At 42.9% G+C, this 24760-nt stretch overlaps 2 protein-coding genes across 3 annotated transcripts in view; both read right to left on the reverse strand.

The window, feature by feature from the left end:
• Window positions 1-316: 316 nt before the first annotated feature.
• On the reverse strand, window positions 317-1550 carry LOC132837769 (protein SPMIP1). The gene is made up of 2 exons (XM_060857610.1): window positions 721-1550; window positions 317-610 (listed from the first exon to the last, which is right to left on the reverse strand). The coding sequence occupies exons 1-2, from the start codon at window positions 1127-1129 to the stop codon at window positions 492-494; spliced, it is 528 nt and encodes a 175-aa protein (XP_060713593.1). The 5' UTR covers window positions 1130-1550; the 3' UTR covers window positions 317-491.
• Window positions 1551-2901: 1351 nt separating this feature from the next.
• The window catches only part of flnbl (filamin B, like), a 66376-nt gene continuing 44517 nt past the window's right edge, over window positions 2902-24760 (reverse strand). Inside the window, exons 27-45 of one of the 2 annotated variants that reach the window (XM_060857605.1) lie at window positions 23933-24122; window positions 23480-23727; window positions 22115-22195; window positions 21122-21224; window positions 18747-18887; window positions 17280-17408; window positions 16925-17098; window positions 16681-16839; window positions 16129-16332; window positions 15348-15500; window positions 14653-14775; window positions 10136-10402; window positions 9901-10038; window positions 9710-9825; window positions 6783-6915; window positions 6346-6522; window positions 5079-5297; window positions 4147-4350; window positions 2902-3269 (exon numbers count right to left, since the gene is read on the reverse strand). In XM_060857605.1, coding sequence (XP_060713588.1) covers window positions 3082-3269; window positions 4147-4350; window positions 5079-5297; window positions 6346-6522; window positions 6783-6915; window positions 9710-9825; window positions 9901-10038; window positions 10136-10402; window positions 14653-14775; window positions 15348-15500; window positions 16129-16332; window positions 16681-16839; window positions 16925-17098; window positions 17280-17408; window positions 18747-18887; window positions 21122-21224; window positions 22115-22195; window positions 23480-23727; window positions 23933-24122 — 3147 coding nt within the window. In that variant the 3' untranslated portion in view covers window positions 2902-3081. The remainder of the gene's footprint in view (window positions 3270-4146; window positions 4351-5078; window positions 5298-6345; window positions 6523-6782; window positions 6916-9709; window positions 9826-9900; window positions 10039-10135; window positions 10403-14652; window positions 14776-15347; window positions 15501-16128; window positions 16333-16680; window positions 16840-16924; window positions 17099-17279; window positions 17409-18746; window positions 18888-21121; window positions 21225-22114; window positions 22196-23479; window positions 23728-23932; window positions 24123-24760) is intronic. The other variant, XM_060857606.1, reaches the window with a different exon arrangement.

The raw sequence follows: 24760 nt of genomic DNA on the forward strand, positions 1-24760 counted from the left end.
ATATCACATGATGATCCTGTTTGTTTATATTCAATGACTATTAAAGTGAAACAAATGTTATTTTATTTTTTACGAACAAAGGCAACCTTTTTTTTTTTTTTTTTTTTTTTTAAAAAGGTTATGCATGTTAATTATAAACTAAACACAATTCCAGGGGTTTGTTTAGTGGTTGCTAGGTAACCGTGTTGGTTTTCAGTGTTCTTGCTTTCACCTGCCGTTAATTTAATCCCTACTTGAAGGCATGTGAATAGATCAAATTTCACTACTGAAAAGAAGAAAGAAGAGTATTGTATTATAATACATCTGAGGCAGCAGATCAGAGACTCATTTTTTAATGTAATCCAGCTACAAGTCTAATATTTTACTGCATAAGTAAGATGAAAGGCTTGATACTGAGTAGAAATTATCTGGAAATTTCATTCAATATGTTTATCGCCATGGTAATAATTCTCTCCAAGCTTTCGAGTCTTTTTTTTTTTTTAGAAAGTTGGTCACCCTAGGTGATCGGTTGCAGACGGAATATTAAAAACACCATTCCTGGCATAGAAAGTGCTCCTGACAACCGCGGATCTTCCTTTCAGTGGCGATTTGTAGTCATGCCAATAATCACCTGTAAACACAGTTAAGACACAGTCGTGCAGATAAAACTGAGGTTTTGATTTTTTTTTAAACATTCATCACAATCCCAAGAACAAAAAACTCCAAAGACGTCATCTTTACCTAATCTCCATCCGTACTCCCACGAGGACAACAGCGGGTACTCGAACCGTTCTTCAGGCATCTTCTCCATGCGTCTCTTCAGGTACTGACTGCGTCCTTTGCCCTCTTTGGATAAACCGTTATAAAGGGTCTCTCTGGATTGAGGACTGACTGGTCTCATCAGAGGAGCTTCACTGAGAGCACGCTGTCGCACCGGAGCTTCCTCCTCCTTCTTCTTCGGCGCTTTTACCACAGGGGGGAGAGTGACTTTAGGGGCAACTGTCGGATTCAGAGTCTTGGATTTGCGAGAGGCGAATCTGACCGGATATTCCTTGCCGTATTTCATCTTCCAGTTGAGCCGCGTGTACACCTCCTTCATAATCAGCTCCTGGTAGCTGTTTTGGTTCTGGGTTGTCAGTAAGGACCTCATTCTCAGGCTGGAGTTAATGTGCACTGAACTAACTCTCTCTCTGGGTTAAAGGGAAACCCAAGAGCAGTTTGTCATTCGTGCTTCACCTGTGGGCAGCCAATCAGAGGTCTAATCCTCAGCAGGAGAGGGTAAACTGAGCATGCAGAAAAGTGCTATGATCAGAGAAGAGAAGAAGAAAGAAAAGAAAAAAAAGTGCTGACAGAAATACAAATTAGATCTGTACCGAGACTCGTCTAGTTCATATCCCAAACACTTTAAAAAGGAAGGCATGGTTAGAGGAGGAACAAAATAAAACCAAAAATGTTTGGGAGTCATGGAGACAAGAGTTTCTCATGCAGTTCACACATTAGCCCAAATGATGGCAGTGTCATTCTCTAAAGGTCACAGCTTAATCCATCTTATTAAGCCCAGAGCATGAATAAAAGCCTTAATACCCCAAAAGGAAAGGAAATGACAACTGCTCCTGATTAAAGTGGATCAGAAAATAGTACACTTGAGCCAGGAAGCACTTTACATGTAATTGGGATCTGCTTGAATGGAAGTTTTGTGCTGCGCATGGCAATTTCAATTACAACTGCACAGTCGATTCTGCAGGGAAACAGACTCATGGCACAGCACAAAGGTTTCTGTATTTAGCCTTGTACAGTATAGTACAATCCTCAAGCAAGCTTACCTCATATCTCCAGGCTCGGGTTCCTGCCAACTGGAGAGGAAATTTTGAGCTAAAAATGATTAATGAGGGAAGATTTGAAAGAATACATGCATGTTGACACGAAACATAATGGGTTTTTCCCCCAAGCCGGACAGAAGGGACAAGGTGGCCTCTCGTATGCAGCTGGTGAAAGTCTACATTCATCACAAGCCAACATTGGTGCCTGAAGAGTCACCTAAGAAAATTGTTGCTGGTCGCCTGTGGATACAAGGGCAGTGTTTAAGCTCGCACGATTAATCACGTCACACCGTTGCATAAGCAGTTTCCCACCACACAAGACAACCTCTTTTTTTTTTTTCTTCAATCTTTATTCCAGTTTGTTTTAAATTTCCAAATGTACATCATTTCACATTAAGGCACCCTGGACTATGAGGACAATAATAGCATAGCCCTTTCTGCTTTTAAAACTTTAAGAAAAAATATTTTATTACCTTATGAAAATTAGTTAGATAAGACAAATACCAGTATACATGAAAATACCCTTTGTAAATCTGACACCTTGACTGCTAGGAGGCGGATCCTCTCCACGCTCCTCAGACAGAATACGGTGTGTTCCAGTTTAAATGCGTCGTAAAAAATATGGGATACAAAGATCATTGTATAAAGGTTGCAAAAAAAAAAAAAAAAAAAAAAAAAAGGTGGGGGTGGTGGAATACAGGCATTTTTCATGCGCTCGTCAATCCTTTCGCTATTCACATATTACCCAGATATCGGATTAAATTGAATACATTTCGGATATTAAGATAATGCATCCAACTCTCTAATCGAATGAATTACGGAAAGTCTGTCGAAGCGGATCGATCGACGTCTCGGACAACCGGTGAGCCTCGTTTGATTAGTGAACATGTAAACAATCGCAGTAGTCCAGGCGATGCAGCAGGTACGAGAATCAAAAATAAACAGTGATGGAAATACAATGTGAGTCAAACAGACAGAACAGCATCAGTAGTAAAATAAGATTTCAAAGGAATGGACTCTTCAATTGATACCTGATTCCTACATCGACATTTTGCAAATCTGGTTTTGTGCCCCAGGAAGTTGCTGAGAAACTTGTCAGTGGTTTAAAAAAAAAAAAAAAAAAGCAATGGCAAAGGACTTTTAGGCAAGTTAAGGTAACAGTCCACATGTACAAAATACAAAATCAAGTGCAAGTTTGTCATGGATCTGGGGCTTGATTTAGTGTTAGACGGTTTGGCCGGATGGTTTCCATTGCTCCCATGATGGTTTGTATGCATCAGGTTTAAGGCACAGAGATGTGGAACGGTGAGCCAGGGATGTGTTCCTCACCCCACTTCACCGCCAGGACGTAGTTTCCACGCTCCTTCAGGACGTAGCTGACATTGTACTGCATGCTGCCCATGTGCTTGACCATGATCTCCTCACACGGTGTCTGAGGTCCGAGAACTCCTACCAGCAGCATGTTCTTACCTAACACACACATACACACACACACTTATTTAAGATTTAATGCTATTTCAAGTGTAATACCAAACCTAATTTTCTGTGATAAACAAAACGTTGTGTGAAAGACAAACAATGCAATACGTAGTCTCTCAAAGATAGACAGACAGGCAGACAGGTAGACAGGTAGGTAGATACAATTGTACAGGTACAAAGCAACAAAATGCTGTTTATCATTCGTTTATTCTTCAAGAAACAAGTGCAGATAAATGTCAGTATATGTACGAGAACCAAAAGCTACGGCAGGTAATATGTGCAGAAGAATAGAACGATTTATCAATGTTCATGTCTAATCTCATTAATAATCTGTAGACCCAGTGTTTGCATTAGTCACTTCGTCTTATCTGGAAACTAGGACTGATTTTTCTGTTCTGTTCTTTTCACCATTTCAACATCTTCTACAAAACATCTGTACATTTCAGTTTAACATCCCAGGCAAAAAAAAAAAAAAAAAAAAAGTGAGAAAGGATGGACAAAAATTAAAATTTTTTACTGAAAACAGCCTAGAAAGCCTAAAATTACAGAGGATTTAAAATGTGATTTCAGACAAATGAAAGCTTTTGAAGTTATCGTGAGACACTCCGGATGGTTCTTCCAGGGAATCTTCAAATTAAGCATGTAAATATGACGGAGTAGGTTTGTAAAACTGCGAGCAAGAGATTTAATTCGTAACCAGAAAAGACACGGCGTCATGTGGAGGTTAATAAATTATCAGCCATCGGCAAGGAAACAAAACATCTTTCTGGATCAGAACAATCTGGATTAAACACCGGAGAGTATTTCACATGAATTATTCAACATGCTTTTATAGCAGCACTATCCAGCGTCTCTGCTTTGGACTCACCTGCTTTGCTGCAGTCCACAGAAAAGCTGGCTTTCTGCCCCACATAGGCCTTGCTGAGACCCGGTCCTCGACTGGTCACTTTGCTGGCATCAGACGCAGCCCTGGGCATGGCGTTGATGGAGTTGGCACTGAGCACCCTGACTGCCGGATCCACCATCAGTGTGGAGGTCTCGCTGGCGTTGGTCACGTTCACAAGCCGGGGGCCTGAAGAGAGACAAATGTGATGTGTGCTTCATAAATAATCAGTGCTAGCATGAATATATAAAACTGCCCTGGATAAATGACCCTGAAAATGTCACTGTTTAACCACCAATAAAAATAGCGTTCCAATCAGTACGTCCCAACATCCTTTGAGTTTTCAGCAAACCCTGTGAGCAGTACAGTCTGGCCCTAAGTGTGTCCAAACTGACCACACCTAACTCACGGTCACACCACAAGCGGATCCAATAAATTCGGTTTCACACTTCTTAAGACGACGCTCCTATTGGCTGTGGCGCAGTCTAGACTAAGATTATCCTAAACCGACAACTGAACATAAGACGGTGAAGGATCCACATATGAATGAACAAAGCAGCAGTCTAAAAAGTAAACAAACTGACTGTTAAAGACAAAGCTAGTCTTACAGAAAGCGACTAGCATTGCAGTGTTAAAGCAGCCAAGAAGATTCAGTACTGTGTTACTGTTTAAGTTTTTCATTAAGACACCAGGACAGAAGACGGCAATAGATATAAACCGTCTGATAAATAACACCAGCATTAAAATCCTTAGTAAAGATAAAAGTTTTCTATGCAGAGATGCTCATTCCCTGATCTTCTGTCTGATCCTATACTGAATCCAGGCAGCTAGAAATAGCATCATAGTTTTTGTAAATAAGGAACTGGTGGTGGTACTGATGCGTATCTGTGAAGCTCAATCAAGACTAATCTACATACCAGTGACTTTGGCCTTGAAAGGACTGCCAGTGATGTGATTAGGGCCGCCGTATTTGATGCTGATGAGGTAATTTCCAGGAGCCATGGGTGTGTAGTGCACTCTAAAGCCCTCAGGACACTCCTGGCACTCGAGCTTCACTTTTGAAGGTCCTTCAACCGTCACTGCCATGGAGCCTGGGCCTGCTTTGCTGGTGTTGATGGTGAACTCAGACTGGTTGCCTGGGTGAAGTACAAAAAGACCATGTACGATAACACCACAAGCAGCCTAGTTAATGATAGGCTAGTCCTTTTAGACACAGTTTAACAAGTCGTATATTCTTACGATAAGCACCATGACCATAAAAGTGTAGACGGATGCATAAATCCTAAGAAATGGAAAACAACCGACACAATCAGCTCGACCCAGGCGTATTCAATCACCTTCTTTCTTTTTCCAGAGCAACGTAAAGTCATAACTTCCACTTCTATGCGTATCGACGTAATCATTACGCTCCACAAAGGAATCGTTATTCTTCTTTTAGACACTTAACAAATGTGAATGAAAACCTGAACACAAAAAGCCGAGAGATAGAGACGAACGTTTCTCAGCCAGCGGGAGGCTTCTCCAGTCAGATATGAGCCGTTATTTTAAAAAAAAAAAAAAAAAAAATTGCTTTGGGTGGAAAATATGATCAATAACGTGTGTTTAAAATCATCATGCAGTGAGGGGTGTTCAGGTTTTATACTATTGGAGATGGACAAATCACTGGCCCAGGAACCTCGGACAAGTCTACTGTATGAGCATGTTTTTGCCCAGTATTGAAATGTCTACTGCTGACTATGAATGAGGTTTTAGGGGAAAGAAAATACAAAGAAATGCATCATAACCAGACCAGAATATGTAGAAGTCCATCTCACTGTAAAGGAAGCACGAGTTGCTCAACAAGCCTATCTGATAGTAACAGAACGTCCTTTTCTTAAACAAAAAGTAATGAAATTCCAGCAAGCTGTCATTTTCCCTGAATAAGGAACCATGCAGCATTGATCATAAGATTGGACAGTAAACTGGACTGGTGTCTGGTGTCTCCAAAAACGTGTCATTTTTATTATTTTCATTCTAAACAGAATTGGTTACAGAACAGCTGAAATCAAGCCTAAGTCTTGCGTAAGTAATGTTGGCCATGTACCAGCACAAAAAGCAGCACAACCTGGCATGCATCAAAAATTAACACAGAACACTAAGCAAAATAAAAGATAGTCAGAAATAAATGCGTTCCTGAACCTTTACCTGTAGTTCCTCTCTCCAGTCCAGCGCCGTAAGCAGTGACCAGCCCGGCGTCTCCGCCCTGTCCCGGCTCCCCGACCCTCACCTGGAAGGGGCTGCCCGGGATGTGCGTGCCGTTAAACTTCACATCAATAGTGTGGACTCCGTTCTCTCGCGGGATGAAACGGATGGCGTACTTGTCTGGAGAAGGACCAATAACACAGTTAAGGCAATATGAACTAACTAAAGAAAATGCCTGAGAAGAGAGAAATGGAAAAGGCCACCAGGTCTCTGGCTAGTCAACAACAAAAACACATTTTTTGCTGAACGTTTTACTTGGATGAATTTAACTCATTAAGTTGTCAATCCATGCAGTCACATTTCATTTTTCAAAAACAGCACACGTCGAGGTTTCTGATGATTTCTTTATTTTTGGATCCTGGCTGCCGCTCGATTCTTACCTTGTTCCAGTTCGGAAACCATACAGTCCTCGAGCGCTCCGGAGGGACTGTGCACTTTGGCGTCGATGACACCCTGAGCACCGTTCAGACGCACGGCGAACGAAGCTGGCTGGTTTACCTTGAGGCCGGACTCCTGCAGCAGCAAACAGGGGAAACTCAATCCTACTACTGCAGACTACCGTTCAGTGTGTTACAGGAAAAAATAAATCAATCAAAAATAAACCTCATTTATACAAATTTTACACTCGTTTAATTACAAGTGACTAATCTGAATTTTTTGTATAACGTATTTCCTTAATTACAGTTTATCAAAACTTCACGTCAAGCAGTCAAAGAAAACCTGTCTGTTGTCATCGTGTGTGTGTGTATATATATATATATATATATATATATATATATATATATATATATATATATATATATATATATATATATATATATATATAGCACAAGTAGATTAGATAATAAACATAAGAGTAGAAGAGTAGCTGGGCGTGCCTCAAAGAAGCCTGGAGACATTGGGAAGCATCTTACTCATCCCTCTCTCTCTTACCCACCCACACCTCTCTCTGTCTCTCTCTCTCCCCCTCACTCACCCCTCTCTCTATCTCCCTCGCCCACCCCTCTCTCTCACCCACCCCTCTCTCCCTCTCACCCACCCCTCTCTCTCTCTCTCACCCACCCACCCCTCTCTCTCTCTCTCACTCACCCACCCCTCTCTCTCTCTCACTCACCCACCCACCCCTCTCTCTCTCTCTCACTCACCCACCCCTCTCTCTCTCTCTCACTCACCCACCCCTCTCTCTCTCTCTCACTCACCCACCCCTCTCTCTCTCACCCTCACACACCCCACTCTCTCTCTCACTCTCACACCCCTCTCTCTCTCTCTCACTCACCCACCCCTCTCTCTCTCTCTCTCACTCACCCACCCCTCTCTCTCTCTCACTGCCCCCACCCCCCTCTCTCTCACTCACCCACCCCTCTCTCTCTCTCACTGCCCCCTATCTCTCTCACCACCCCCTCACCCCTCCTCTCTCACCCATTCTATCCTAATAATTTTTTACATACTGTTCACTTTGTGTGCTTCAAGATGCAACACAATTTATCAATTCTTCATCTACACACACCATATTACCTGATCTCACAACAGACCAGCTAAAGATCAGGAGAAAGAGATTCCACCTTCTAGAAGACACTTTTAGGAAACTACAAGATTTACTATGCCAAAGAAAGAAAAAAAGAGAAATGCTGCTAGAAGCATGTGGTGCTCCTCTCTCTCTCTCTCTCTCTCTCTCTCTCTCTCTCTCTCTCTCTCTCTCTCTCTCTCTCTCTCTCTCTCTCTCTCTCTCTCTCTCTCGGTGCTTTAGCCAGGTCGTGAGTTTTACAGTCGGCTTTCTGTTAAAAGCCTTTAAATGAAACACAAGAGAAACACCTCAAGTCCCACACAAGTTTAGTGACGTCCAGCAGCTGTTCAAAGAAGGTTCACCTTCCAAACTAATCGCAATGTGGAGTTTCTACACAAGCCTTTACTTCTCCATATGGTGCAGGAGAAATCATGCGGAAAAGGTTTATGATGTGGCTGAGATTAATGTTAGAAGGCAAAAGTTAGAAAACGCCCTGAACTTCTCTCTTTGACTCAAGCGCATGGTTATGGCTCATTACAGATTCAGGGAGCTGCTGTTTAATCTGTAAGCTGACTTGCTGTACTTATTTATTTATTTATTTATTTATTTAGGGCAAGCTGGACTCGATCAGCAACCAATGACAAATTTATTATAATTAATATAATATTTTCGGATAAGCGGTAGAAGATGAATGAATGAATATAATATTTCTGATTTACAACATGTGCTCTACATGTTCACCTTCACGCTCTGTTCATTCTCTCAGCCGCTGCATCGTGTCCTTGACTTTTACCTTCAACGCTGCTTCCTGACTTTCGGACATCTTGTAGAAGGTTTAGCGTTAAATAATTTGGTTTTGTGCTGCAATTAACGCATTCGTTCACGCATTCATCACCAAATCACCACAATTTCCCTAGAATTTCTTTTAGCTAAATGAACTGCAAGGCATTTTTTTTTAACACTTTCTACAAAGGCCACATGTACACTACATACAGTACAGTATAATATATAATGAACTAGGAACACAGTGCCTTATGAACGCATTATAACGTAAGGGATGTGTGTTATTATTATTTGTTGTATTATATAAAATCTCACTTTAATCAGCACACATCACCACGGCTATGTTGTTGATTTTGCTCCCTGTTTGGGGGTCACCATATTTTATTTTTGCTCTTCCTGACACAAACCCGACTTTATCCAGACCTGGAATAGGCACTGAGAGTCAATACCTCAGTGGCTGGGTCGGATCCCTGCCCGGGAATTGAGCCTGGAACATGGCAGTGAGAGCTCGGGATCTGCGACTAGATCACCATGTGATCGTCTAGTGGTTAAAGTGTTGGACTACTGACTGGAAGGGTGCGAGGTGAATCCCAGGTCCACCAAGCTGCCACCGAGGGGCCCCTGAGCAAGGCCCTTAACCCTCAGGTGCTCAATTGTATAAAACAGAGAAATAGAACTGAAACCAGAACTGAGAATTCTACAGTATATTAGGAATGTTATTTATAAAATCATAGACATGGCCTTCATGGAAAATGTGACACTTTAAATCCCAATAAATCTGCACTGTACATAAAAGCAAACTGTTTAAGATTTAAGGATCGAGACTCTATGAACCACAGATAATTCCCTTCTAGAATGATTTGCAGCCCAGTACTAGGTATAAAGTCCTGCATTTTGCCTCAGTTTTTCTGTCATTTTTCTGAATCCTCTACTTGAGAAACGCCGGTCTACAAGATTTTAGCCTTGTTCTTTGAAAGCTGCTGACATGTCCCAGTGTGGCGATGTTTCCTCGTGTCTCACCTGAAGACTGGTAACAGTGAGACGCCGGGCATCATGTGGAGGAGCGCACACAGGCACCAGGAAAGGGCTGTCGGGGATGTGCTGGTCGTTGAACTTTACAGACACCTCGTAGTCACCTGAAAACACAGAGAGCTGTTAGCAAGGTTTCTGAGCTGAGCTCTGAGTCCCTATCACGATAAAATTCTACACACCAGGTTCCTGAGCCACATAAGAGACGCCACATGAGCCGTCCTTCCTGTCCTCGAAGGAGAGTTCTGCACGGCTGGGGCCCTCCACGGCGATGGACAGACCTCCAGCACCACCCTCACGGGTCCAGATATTAAACTCGGCTATAACGTGGTGCACAAATAATTTTTATTTATAACATTCACAGGTTTGTAAACACCTAAACACACTAATCAATTAGAAGATGAATGATTTCTCTACCTGGCACACCGATCTCTGCCCTCTCCAGCCCAGGGCCTCCTGCCCGCACTTTCTGGGCCCCTCCTTCTCCCAGAGGCCCCACAGTGAACTGGAAGGGGCTTCCTGGGACATGCTGCCCGCGGTACTTGACGCTGACCGTGTGCACGCCCATCTCATGTGGAATGAAGCGCACGCAGTAGGTGTGGTTGCCCACCGCTACAATCTCAGCCGGTTCGGTATCACCCGAAGGGCTGGTGACCTGAGCAGAGAGGTCATGAACGTCGATCTCTGAAAAGAGCAAAACAAAAGGAATAAGAGACAGAAAGGAAAAAGTGGTGATGAAGAATAACAATCCTGCAGGTAGAAGTGAAATATATAAAGAGCAGCATTTCAACTCAGCAGCTTCGATTCTTGGACCTTTGCAGGATAATCTATGCAAGCAACATGGCATAACGTTCCAAAAGAGGCTAATAGCACATGGTTATTCGGGGTGTGAGCTAGCCATATGCTATTCTTACATGCATGTTACATTAAACGACTTTCATGCTGCAAACAATAGCAAGCGCTTTCTGCCAACCTCTTTGTCCTGCATGCCCAGCGCTTACAACGCACCCTCCAGCCCACAGGGCCTTGACAGGGATGCCGTGCCCGTCCTGTTGAGCCTCACTGTGCGCACAGTGATGCTCCGGACGCTCAAGCGCCGTGGAGAGTATAAGGGTTTTCCCCCAATCCACAGAGAACAGTGAGAACGATACACTCCGCGAGAAAGGAGTTCCCGGGCCAGAGCCAGGAGAAACCACGTCACTGAAGAGACAAAGACACGGGCAGAGAAAGAAAAAAGGAAGCAAGTGAGGAAAGGTAAATAACAGCCAAAAGAGAGAGAGAGAGAGAGAGAGAGAGCAAGAAAACGTCAAAGATGGAAAAAGATGAATTAAACAGGGAAGAGAAATCGAAAGAAATACTACCTAGACAAAGTTTTCTGAAAATGGAAAATAAATCAGAAAAAAACCCACAGGGGCTTTTAATTTTTCGACTTGTCTCCGGCTCCAGACTTATAGCCCACGCTCTCATCACCACAGACCTTCTCTATTAGTTCCACTTAAGTGACTGAGTAATACGCTTTAGAAGAAAGGATTCAAAAGCCAAAAAAAAAACTCTGAAAATCTTTAGTGAAAGCTTTAACCAACAATTATTATGGGTAAAAATGTGTGACCTTTTCAGTGGCATAACTGTAAACCTACTGAACCTAAACGATCAGTCGGGCTATTAATAAACAGATAGACTGCTTATTTCATAATCTAAAGAGGAAAAACAAACTTGATGTAACTGACATCTGTAATAAACTGTTTTTGCACAACACGTTTAGTTTCCAGATCAATAGCATCCTTATTTGCATCGATTTATCTGTCCTCTAGTGTATTAGAGAATATCAGGGCTATTAGTTTAGTTCATCATGAGGGTCGTTAAAATCATCCTAAACGAGGGGTCGGAAAGATCTGGCTTGCAATATGAGTGATGACAACAACAATATAGGAGCTCATGTGTTTTATTTCTGCACCATAAGACACCCAAGTAAGCTTTTTATTAAACATGTAAACACGCTCGTGTTGTATTGTGAAACTGCGAACATCATCATTGTACTGTACGACACCCAAGTGGACTTTTTCCTACATTCAACTGTGTACACCAGAGAGCCGTATTACACTCATTTACAATTCCCTGATTTATCTTTATCAGAAAAAAACTTAAGGAAGAAATAATACTAAGAAAAGTTTCTGTCATCGTCCTGTCAGTCATCGCATCTCACAGGAGAGGCTGCTCGAATCACTCGCCTAACGTCACGTAAATTTATTATGGAGATGTCTTTTTTTACACTCGTCTTGCACTGTTTGCAAACAAGCACTTTAGGTGAATAAGCTCAATTTATAAATTTTTTTTTTTTATCCCTTAGTTCCGTGTTGTCTTATGTAGCACCAGGGTCCTAAAGAAACATTGTTCCATTTCACGGTGTACTGTATCAGCTATATAGCTTCGACTTGATATTTACTAGAAGACGTGTGGTTAACGTGGTTAAATAAAGTGTATGTGATATAAAAATAAATTAATTAATTTAAAAAAAAAAAAAAAAAAAAAAAAACAGCTCCATGAAATATGACTGGCTTTATTTTGTACTGCTTGCTTAATATGTATAATGGCTGAACAAACAGCCTGGTTGAAGGTTTTTAGCTGTGAAGTAAACGTGCTCCAAGTTGGCGAGCGAGGTTCGTCACCACCCTCACACGCAGCCAGGATGTGAGCCCTGTCAAAAGGGAACAAAACTCTGTGTGGCCTCGATTCCATTACAGTACTCATTACTCAGAGCTAGTCCTCCATTACATTACAGCCTCATCCTCTAAGATTGATACTTTAAACATGGCTCACATATGGCCTGAGTCAGAGCACAGCAACCTCCATCAACACATCCCAGACCGTCTGACGTGAGCCGCTTCACACAACAGCTGCACCGGTCTCTAACACAACACTGCTAAATTACAGCACAGATCCAACGTCTTCATTCTTTAATATTACACACGACCCACGTGCGTCATGTCGGTTGGTCATATGGTTTCAGTTACACTATATTCCCATTAGGTGAGATATGAGCGAGCGAGGAAATAAAACTTCTCTCTGTTTATTAGTGTCTTTTTGGATAGCTTTGTTAAGACTTCAGCTAGTCAGAGAAAGAACAGTTTAAGCGAGACACACACACATCCGGGTACAGACAGACAGAGAGAAAGAGAGAGAGACTGAGACACACACACCCGGAGAGACACCTCACAGAGAGAAAGAGACAGAGAGACAACCGGACACAGAGAGAGAAAGAGACACACACACGGGGAGAGAGAGAGACACACACACACACACACCCGGACACAGAGAGAGAGAGCGAGAGCGAGAGAGAAAGAGAAAGAGAGACACACACACACCCGGAGAGAGAGAGCGAGAGAAAGAGAGAGCGAGCGAGAGAGAGAGAGAGAGAGAGCGAGCGAGAGACAACCGGACACAAAGAGAGAAAGAGACACACACCCGGAGAGAGAGAGAGAGAGAGAGAGAGACACACACACCCAGAGAGAGAGAGAGAGAGAGAAACACCCGGACACAGAGAGAGAGCGAGCGAGCAAGCGAGAGAGAGAGAGAGATAGAGAGAGACAAACACCCGGACACAGAGAGAGAGAGAGAGAGAGAGAGAGAGAGAGAGACAAACACCCTTACACAGAGAGAGAGAGAGAGAGCGAGAGCGAGCGAGCGAGCGAGAGAGTGAGCGAGAGAGAGTGAGCGAGAGAGAGAGCGAGCGAGCGAGCGAGAGAGAGAGAGAGCGAGCGAGAGAGACAAACACCTGGACACAGAGAGAGAGAGAGAGAGAGAGAGAGACAAACACCCGGACACAGAGAGAGAGAGAGAGCGAGCGAGAGACAACCGGACACAAAGAGAGAAAGAGACACACACCCGGAGAGAGAGAGAGAGAGAGAGAGAGACACACACACCCAGAGAGAGAGAGAGAGAGAAACACCCGGACACAGAGAGAGAGAGCGAGCGAGCAAGCGAGAGAGAGAGACAAACACCCGGACACAGAGAGAGAGAGAGAGAGAGAGAGAGAGAGAGAGAGAGAGAGACAAACACCCTTACACAGAGAGAGAGAGAGAGAGAGAGAGAGAGAGAGAGAGAGCGAGCGAGAGAGCGAGCGAGAGAGAGAGTGAGCGAGAGAGAGAGCGAGAGAGAGAGCGAGAGAGAGAGCGAGCGAGCGAGCGAGAGAGAGAGCGAGCGAGAGAGACAAACACCTGGACACAGAGAGAGAGAGAGAGACAAACACCCGGACACAGAGAGAGAGAGAGAGAGAGAGAGAGAGAGACAAACACCCGGACACAGAGAGAGAGAGAGAGAGAGACAAACACACTCTGACAGAAATACACACTGGGGTTAAAAACATTTTCATTTACAAAAGTCTGGAGGACTGAAAAGCCTTTTTTCCATCAGACAAAGCAGCTCCAGGTGTCAGCCATCTTCCACTTGATATCTTCCTCCACTACATGGAAGTTTTGTGGGGTTGTCATTGTATTAAAAAGAACGATTAGGGGAGAAGTTTCAAAATCCTGAAATACGAGATAGTTGTGTTGCTTATTTCTCTGTCACAGAAACCTCAGGAATTTCAGCCGCAGAACAAATGACAGGTTTGTATAATGTTCTTATAAAGTTACCAGTAACAGCTGATAACATGAAGCGTCGACAAGACGACAGACGATCAGACTTTCTGACCGTACAGTACACGGTTATAGAAGGGAAATGATTTATAAATCACACTATCTACTGTCACCCTGATGAGTCTGGTGTGTCCCTGTCTGTAAATCAGCCATAACCCCAGTGATAACAGGCCAACTGAGATGTCTCACAGATTCCATACTGACACCATGGATGTGATGTATTTATTTAAATTCACTGAACCAATCGTGAGATCATGATCACAATGGATTTAATGGCACTAAGAGGACACATTTCCTCACCTGGGATCTTCAGGTTCAGATCACAAGCGCTTCCGACGGTGGCAACAGAAGCGGCTCGTTGGCGACGGCTGATGCTCTCACGGATTCGTCCTTCTCCGGTTACTCTCACGCTGAACGGACTCCCTGTGGACAGACGGGAGAAAAATGAGAATGCCGAAGGGAACCAGTCGATCCCTTTACAAAGCCTTCAGAGTGCGGTGCTACATCTCAGAGCAATGCATTCGATTACACCAGATCATTGTAGAGCCTTTCACAGCACCAGCTGTGCTTGGGGTATTAACTACAGGTTTTGTGTTAAAGGGCACTTTATTTGACTCACTTTAATTCTCAGAAATTTAGAAGAGTAATCACATTTAAACAAAGGAGTCTTAATTGTAAAGTATTGTCCAGTTGATCAGAAATGAGTCTTGTGTGGACAAAGTATAAGTTCATTTCAAATCTCATTCAAAACACTCGGGCTTAGAAACGAGAAACGAGACTGAAGCCGCGTTTGTGGATTTTATTCTCCTGTAATTTGAGCAGAGCGAACATACACCTGTAGGAACAAATAAATAAAGGGGACATAAAACTACCCCCTGGGAACTGAGGAAGTTAAACACATACTGTATGAAATAGAAAAGAAGGATCACCTTATAGCTAATGTGTATGCAGGGTGTGAGAGAGCTGAAACAGCTCCATTAATATGTTTAACTTACCAGGAACATGCTCTTCAGCAAACCTAACAGATACCACGTAGGTCCCAGGCTCTGTAGGACAGTAAGCGACACCACAGGTTCCATCCTCCATGTCCTCGGTCTGAATGTCCACCTTACTCGGGCCTTCAATGGACAGAGCCAAGCCTCCATAACCTTGGAACACAGAAGACTAGCATTAGTAGTCATTAGTATGTACAATTAGACACATTTATTAACACAAGAGCTCTCTCACACACACACACAGACACTATTATAAGACTAACTGCAACCATTGTTTTACAACGATTTACTATATAAATGTTCTGCTAATTACATCTATTTTAGATTTACAAATACCCCCAGAGACATTTTTTATTGTCTACTTGTATCCAATCCTGGTCATTTAAGCAGATTAGGGAGCAAACAAGGTAAACATTACGTCAGAAACGTAGCTAAGTACTAAGTTGTTCACTTAGTGTTTACACAGTTCACCCTAGAGATGATGCAAATTAGGCTAAATAGACCATAATGATGTGGCAAGAGCTCAAGAAGTTGACGAGGAAATGCCTGCCGTAAACTACCCCAGTCAGGACTGCTCCATTAACGCCACATCTGGCCTACTGCTCTGTAGCGGACATACAAAACACAGATCATAGAGCTTGTCTTTTAAACATACTGAAGCACATGCTCAACTTTATGACTCACAATCATGTTCCACAGAAATCATACCAAGAGGCTACTTTTAAGTCACACAATATTAAGGATTTCTCTACACGTGAAAGAACATTTGTTCGGTTCTCACCAGCATCTCTAGTGTCCACAATAAAGTCAGCCATCTGGAACGTGCGTCCTTCTACCAGGCCCGGCCCGAACACTTTCACCCTGCTGGCGTCTCCGATCTCAGACTGCACCACCATGATGGAGATGGGGCTGTTCGCAACATGGCGTCCGTTCTTCTTAATGCTGACCAAGTGCTCACCGACCTCTCTGGGGATGAAAGAAATACCTGAGGAAGAAGAAGAAAAAGGGAAGAATAAGCAAAAAAAAAAAATAAATGAAAAAACGGAGCAAGATGATGTGGTACAGATTAAAGGAAAAAACGTGGGGACTTCGGTCCTATGGGATCTAAGTGAAGGAGGGGAGATCATTTTCATCCGCAGGTTGGCAGGAGCAAGCGGTTAGGACTAAAATGTCTTATAGCCGGTGGACTACAACTATTTTCTATTCTGAAAAACCGGATCACTGAGTTAATGACACAAAACGGCAGCGAGGCACAGAGGAGTTTGGGAGTGGTTGGAAGCCCTCTAGTTCAGATAAAAGGAAAGGAGAACTCATTTAATTTAAAATCTTCTACCGATGTGGTTGTTGGGCTGCCTCTTGAGGAGACAGGGCTCGTCGCGTCCTGAGGGAGCTTTGATGGTGGCTGTGAGCTGACTGAGGTCCGTCTCTGTGATGTCCAGCGCAAAGTCAGCAGCCGATCCCAGTTTCACATGAGACCTCCTCTTGTTGTCCTCTGCAAACAAGACAAAAGTACAACAACCTCAGAGATGAGCGAGTCATTTATTTTATCACACGATTCATGCCACCGAGGTCCTCACCTGTGATCCTGGCAGTAAACGGACTTCCGGCTATGTGCTTGTCGTTATAACGCACCAGAATGTTATAATCTCCAGGTAGCGTAGGAATATACGTGACAGTACAAGTGCCATCCTTGTTGTCTACACATCCGATCTCTGCCTTTGATGGGCCTTCGACAGCTAAGTCGAGGCCACCTACGTCAATCACACAGAAGCTTCATCAGTTCAACAACTAAAAATAATTAGTAGTAAAATGATGAACTAACTAATCCGGACATGACTCCTGCATCTGTATCTATTTTATGTTATTTATTTATTTTTATTCATTTTATTTAATTCGTCAAACAAACAGTAGTAATGCAGTAGTGATGCCCACCTTCTGCAGCATCCTCAGTGCAGATGGTAAAAGTAGCTGGTTTGTTAGCGACGCCGTACACCAGGCCTGGTCCGAACGCGGTCACGTTGGGACTGTTAGCATTGTTGACGTAGAACTGTAGAGGACTCTCTGTGGAGGACACACACACACACACACACACACACAGGGTAAGAGGTAGTTATACAGCAAGACTCTTCTGTTCTGGCACTGAGATTGTGGAATAAACATCCCCTAGATGTCCGAACAGCTGAATCACAGGTTTATCCTAAAACGACAGATGAAGACCTACTGTACCTCTTCCTCAAACACTTCAACTAGCACTTATTTTCCCTGTTTGTTTTGTGTGTACATTTAAAAAAAGGTTTAATTTTGATGGTATCTGTTGTACATTGCTTTAGATAAGAGTGTTTGCCAAATGCCATAAATATAAATGCGCGCACACACACACCCACACACACACATATAGAAGGTTGGCACTGATGAATGACAAGCTGAAAAAAAAAAATCCAACAAATAACTGGCCAGGTGTTTCGTGTCACTATTAATCATTCTGATCCGCTTTTGTCCCGAGGCGTACTCCATCTTGTGTACACATGTAGCGCTTAAAAGTGTAAGCTATTACACAGAGCAGAGGTGAAGCAATACTCTACTGGCTACTGTTGAAATTCTCTTGTGAAAGGACTTACGCAATACCCTTTTATTTTTTCTTCTTGGTCACTGCGAAGGAATAAATCCTTAAGCGCGTAGTGTATCCACTTTGCCGCATAGAGCAGCGTGAACAATAGACAATGGGCATTTTATCTAGGTGAATTGTTAATGCTGAACAGGATATCCACATGTGTAATTAACCTCGAATCACCATGGAGTGAACGGAGGAACGGTGAATCACACATGATTGCCTTATATGGTAACATAGCTACGGGTAAGGCTTTACCTTATTGACTCTATTGTTTGAGACTGACTACACTATCCTAGTGAAATGTAGGACACATAATACCTGCTGTGACAGCTGACAGATGTGGATTAGTGACTGGATTATGTCATAGTTGTCTTTTGTGCAAGCCCCAGCATGACGATCCTTGCCTGACTCTACAGTTCCCATGCTACACCGAAGACTGTGTGAATTCCTCGAGCTTGATGTCAGACAGGAGCTCTTGCACAATGTTAAAATAAATCGTTATGAAGGATCAGTTCTCCCGTTCCCCATCGCTTCTTCCTTCTCAGAGAAACATTGTAAAAAGCTTCACCTTTTCAACTCCCTTCAACCTCGACGCTTGTTGGGAGCCGGCACACGGGGAGGACAGAATGAAGAAAGCTGATAGGGGATGAATTATGGAGGAGGACACTGAGATCATCAGCTGCTCAGAGCTGCATGCTCTTTGTGTGTGCTGCTAGATTTAAAAAGGTGTGAACTTTGGTGGTGTTGTTTTTTTTTTTAAGCTCAGAGACACTCCCTCGCTCTTTTACCTGGTATGTGGGTGCCGTTGAATTTGATGTGCATCTCGTGAAGTCCTGCTTCTGTAGGAGCGTACTTCACGGTGACCGTCCCGTCCTTGTTGTCGATGATCTCAGGCTGAGCCTTTTTGCCTGATGGCATGTGAACTTCACCTGGATTTAAAAAGCTGAGTTAAATACTAACGTCATAAGGATAAGGCGGCAAAAATAAAACAAAGGAAATATTGTACAGGGTCCAATGAGTGGATTTTTAATTTTTTATTTTATTTTTTTTTTTTAACATCTTCTACAAGGACAAACTATTTCATACGTTAATATAGAAACCTGGGGGGCACGGTGGCTTAGTTGTTAGCATGTTTGCCTCACACCTCCAGGGTTGGGGGTTCGATTCCCGCCTCCACCTTGTGTGTGTGGAGTTTGCATGTTTTCCCCGTGCCTCGGGGGTTTCCTCCCCCGGTCCAAAGACATGCATGGTAGGTTGATTGGCATCTCTGGAAAATTGTCCGTAGTGTGTGATTGTTTGTGAGTGAATGAGAGTGTGTGTGTGTGTGCCCTGTGATGGGTTGGCACTCTGTCCAGGGTGTATCCTGCCTCGATGCCCGATGACGCCTGAGGCACAGGCTCCCCGTGACCCGAGGTAGTTCGAATAAGCGGTACAAGATGAATGAATGAATGAATGAATATAGAAACCTTTTTTTTGTCACATGTAAATATACTTTTCTTCACATATCCCAGTTTTGGAGGTTGGGGTCAGATTACAGGGTCAGCTATGATACAGCAGCACAGGAGCAGAGAGGGTTAAGTGGCATGAATCCTGATACTCTGATGAACAACCCAGAGCCTTAACTGCTTAAGCCACCACTGCCCAAATATAATGCTTTTAAATATCAATAAATTATACCGCTTTTCTATGAAAAATTTCAAGGAGAAATTCATCTAAAGTACAACTTGGATGCACAGTAACCTAGCTAGCTTGCGAAATATGAAGGACAATAGCTTCATTTCCTTGTTGAAAGATCGATTAACAATACTTTTGCATGTGTCTGTCCACCAGAATAAGAACCTAGGACATAGATATTCAACTACAATTTGTGAATCCATTGCTTTCTGTGAACTCCCAGTGCACATGTAGCACAAATGAACGAATACTTACAAACTGTTACCCCATGCATCCAAACGGCTTTGAATCGGACACGAGCAGAATAAACGCACGCTTCTTTGTTTGTTTCTTATATAAACGTTGTTTGTCATGTTGTCAGTTTTCAAATCAGACCGAAGAGAATAAATAAAATAAAAAAGTCTGTTTACTTTCTGTACTAAAGTCTGAAGCCCTGTAGCTAGTCTCTGGTCCGAGGAGCTGTTTACAGATTTAAAAACATACTTCAACACAAAAGCGTGCGACTGAATAACCTGAATAAAGTAGGATCTTCTACAAAAGTCTAAACTAGCCTTGAGTTTTTTCCAGATATTTTTATAGTTTCGTTACTACTCATGATAGTCTGTTTCAATCCTTCTCTTTTTAAACTGAGGACTTTTGAATAAGCTGAGATTAATATATTATGGCGTAGATCAGTGTTACTCATTGCGCGGCTCGCGAGCCTCCTGCGGCTTTGCCAAGCTTTAATATGCCGCTCACATGGCGCATATTTTTCATTTAAATAACATTAAAAACAATCAGGGAAAGCATAGAAAAACGAATGTGCTCTATTACAAATAATAATGTATTAAATAAATAATAAATATATATTATTTGACTCGTCACTGACTCACTGTGTTCAGTTTTGCCAGTTTTTGGCGGCCTGCCAGAAGCTAGTTTGTGTTTCATGCTAGTTAACAACTTGTGTTTACTGTACACACGGACTAAAAAAGGGATCGATTTCTTATCAAACAATCCCGCGCACAAAATGAACAGCAACAAAGCAATGTGACCGTGACAAAAGAGGTAACTGATGGGGAGCATGCATCATCCGCAACTCGAGTAATTATTGTATTGCAATATTGTACATTGTATTTAAGCAGATAAGCTATTTAAGACTGAATAACTTGGCATACTTTGCGGTGAAAGTGGCTCTCCTATTGACTTTGTCCTATCAGTGTGGCTCACATGAAAAAAATAGTGAAGACCACTGGCGTAGAGCAACCAAGAGAGACAAACTGCACATAAAAACCTTTAAAAATAATTTAGGAGTTTTATTTTCAACCTAGTCTATGAGCACAAGTGTAAGTTATTTAGTCATAATGTAAGTGGTGATTTTATAATAAAGGTAAACGCATGATTGATATAGCCGTACACCGTACATAGATATTCATAATAACTATAAAAAAAAGGCTATGATCACTATGGTAACCCAATACATGCCTTGGCTGGAACTGAGATCGTTCCTCACCTGTGATTTCACCCTTGCTTAAGGTGAAGGGAATCACCATGTCGAAAGGCCGGAAACCTGCGCCGTTCATGCTGCCCACCGGAATGTAGGCGCCATCCGTGACCTGTACGTGGAAAGAAACTGAAGATCAGACACGGGACATTTAGGAATGATGGTCTAGGCTCCAGATCAACAAGAGTCTTTCATATTAAGGAGAATTTCCGTTCTGAAAAAGCAGCAACTCTGTTTAAAATGTGAAAGAAGTGCAGGAGAGCAGGAAGAGAAGAGACGGTATGTGTTCTGTGATTCAGCCGCAGCACAAACATGCATCGGTCACGAAAACCGGCGAATCAAACTCCCAGCACACCTGCAACAGTCATGACAAGATTCTGAAAAGAAGAAGAGAAAGAATGAAGCAGCAGATAAAACGTCTGCTTGAATGAAGAGGAAATGTTAATGAATGGAATTTATAAGGCTTATAAAAGATATCTACTGTATTTAATCTTTAAAGTAGGTTGTAATTGTAGTCCGTTATCTTGGCCATATTTTACAGAACGCTGAGATCTTTGTCCAGAAAAAACCCTATAAAAAGTCTTCTGATGAGGATTTCTCTGGCTCCTCATAAAAAATATGCACTAGCAGAGTTGTAAAGGAAATTCAACCACAGAAGAGAACAGAGTCTTGATTCAGGATTGGAAAGGAGATGAGATGTGAAACTCATAACAATTTCCTGAAAAGAACCATGTCAGAACGAAGCGAACCTGCATGAAAAGCATTTCATTAATAAGGAGAACAGGAGTAATAGAATAAAAAAAAAAAAAAAAAGACAGCGAACGAGAGAGAAAAAATAGTGTGCATATGTAGCCAGCCTGGAAGAGATCAGCTCACAGGCTGAGAAGAGGAAGTGGTAAGGGCAGTAGTGCATTCGGGGCTCTCCTAACTGGCGCAGGCTGCATAAAGAAGGGATGAGAGATGGAGAAATGATGGAAGAGAGGAACGGGGGAGTGTGTGTACCCAGGGCTGGAAGCCGGCGCCTGGCGCGAGTTGATTCTGCTGGACTGACTGCTGCTGCAGCAAAGGAGCCTCATCAGTAGCCTGGAAAATGAGAGGGAAGATTATACACAGACACACACACATGTGGGTACACACACACAAACACACACACACGCACGTGGGTACACACGTGTGCAGGTACACACACACACACACACACACACACACACGTGGGTACACACACACAAACACACACACACGCACGTGGGTACACACGTGTGCAGGTACACACACACACACACGTGGGTACACACACACAAACACACACACACGCACGTGGGTACACACGTGTGCAGGTACACACACACACACATGCATGTACACACACACAAACACACACAGGGGTACACACATGTGCAGGTACACACACACACACAAACACACACAGGGGTACACACACTCTGTGAAATGAGGCAGCAATTTTAGTGTCAGTATAAAATGCTGATTTTGTTCTTTTTGATAAAAAGTACCAGACAAACAAACAAACAAAAAAAAATTGCATGTACACAAACACCTGCATTCTGCCGAGGTGCCATCATGGACAATAAAATCCTCAGGGTGCAACTGAGTTTTACCAAAAAACTCTAGCACATGACAGCAGAATTTTTTTTCTCTCATCAACTTGCAAGAGCAAGAATGTCTGATGTGAAACGACCTAATAATAAGCGGCTGCTCCTTTTTTTTTTTTTTAAATAAATATACACTGGCCTACAGTCTGGTTGTTGATTTCTACTGGCTCACCAGTCAGAGGTAAAAGAATTCAGTCTGAAGCAAACAGGAAGTAAAAGTCAGAACAATCAGCTTCACCTCAATAAAAATACATCCCACCTCCTTTGCGTTCACTCTACCAGCAGGTGTATTGTACCTGTGTTTGATCTAACCTTAGCTGATAAAGCACCACTTCAGGTGTCTCCTGTATTTGCCCCAGCATGGGGGAAAAACAATCCTGTATTGGAACCTCTGCTTTCTGGCTATACTTGTGTTGCCAATCTGCCAGAATCATGCGAGTCTTACTGTATTAAAACGAGCCAGCAGTCTGGTTAATGTCTAAAGCTTGGAAAACAGTGTTCCATTCATTTTTTTTAAGGATTTACACTGATTATGGTTTTAAATCGATATAAAATGTATCTGAAATTGCAAAATTTAAAAGAATGAAACATTTCTAAACGCATGCTTTACCGTGATCCATCAGCGCCGTCACTTTTGTACTTTATCTTATCCCGAGATAAACCGACTACAATATTTAGAACCAGATGCTTCCAGATGTTTTCTGTTTCCGCACGTTCTATCTAGAAGGAGATGCTGTTGTTTGAATCTGATCCTCACCATGACTCTGAAAGGGCTGTGAGGGATATTTTCTCCTCCGAATCGCACGTGGATGAAGTAGGTTCCTGGCGTGTGTGCGGTGTAGAAGATGTCGAAAGTTCCATCCTCGTTCTCGATGACCTCTGCCTCCACCTCGGTCCCGTCGGGTGTGACAACGATGCACGAGACCTTCCCTTTCCCTGCGCCTTTTGTGTTCACCATGAAGCCAACCTCTTCTCCGATGCCGATGGTAGGCCCGATGCCAGGACCTGTGAAACGAGACAGACGTTTAGTCTGTGCTGAGAAAATTGCTGGAAACATGCTGATGAGTGTAAAATAGAAAAAATGCCACCACATGACTAGCATTTACACACTGCATGGAGAACCCAGGTTACGTCCTTACACGCGTATGGATGTATATTTTTTATTAAAAAAATGCAGCTTTCTTAGTTTGTCGCTGAGGTTCAGGCTCACCGGTGACCGTGCACTTGCTAGCATCGCCTGTAGAAGTTGCCCGCACTCTATACGGAGAAGTCGGAATCTCGTCACCTCCGTATCTGATGACGATGGTGTACCGGCCCACTTTATCCGGCACGTAGGACACCTTGTATGTCCCATCCTGGTTATCCTGAACGCTCATCTTCTTCGGCTTTCCCTCTTTGTCCTGGAGATCATAATTTGCACATCAGCACACATCTGTCTATTCTTGCCTATACAGTCAGGAAAAGAGAATAGAGCAGCGCCATAGAACGACGAGCAGATAGGGGAACATTCAGAAAGAAGCAAGACGATTCCTCCAGCCAAGGATCACAGAGGTCTAAGGCATGAACTAAGCTCAGCACGAGTTCATTCAACAAGGACACGAGCGCCGCTTTGGCTAGATTACAATCTCTATAATCATGCAGTAGTGCTTCATCACTTTCCAGACAGTGAAAAAGGAAGGGCGAGAGGCGAAATCTCTAGTGGAAATCATTCAAACACAAGTGCTTTTGGCTTTAAGACATCCATTTCTCTTACTACTGGTCTATTACACTAATCCCTGGATGTGTTTTTGGACCTAGAGGAGACTAAATGAAAAAGTGTTGTGGTTGTATGAGCGCTCTAATGGTAAAAATGGATGAGCAAATACGGTCATTTCTCAAAACAAGTCCAGATGTGTTTAAACAGCAGGAATGAGACCGCGAGCAAGTCTACATGTGGTAGACTAAAACTGATTAGTGATGGAGTACTACAGTAACTCTACCGTACATCAATTTCATTTCAATTACTTTAACAAGTCAGACATTCCGGCTTTCTCTAGAG

Source organism: Tachysurus vachellii, chromosome 22, assembly GCF_030014155.1.
Source record: "Tachysurus vachellii isolate PV-2020 chromosome 22, HZAU_Pvac_v1, whole genome shotgun sequence".
NCBI classification, from domain to species: domain Eukaryota; kingdom Metazoa; phylum Chordata; class Actinopteri; order Siluriformes; family Bagridae; genus Tachysurus; species Tachysurus vachellii.

Bases quoted from the DNA above. Each gene is read 5' to 3' on its own strand.
- LOC132837769 (XM_060857610.1), bottom strand. From the start codon at position 1,129: ATGAGGTCCTTACTGACAACCCAGAACCAAAACAGCTACCAGGAGCTG. The intron at 611-720 runs GTAAAGATGACG...CTGTGTTTACAG, and splicing joins GGAGTACGGATGGAGATTAG to GTGATTATTGGCATGACTAC.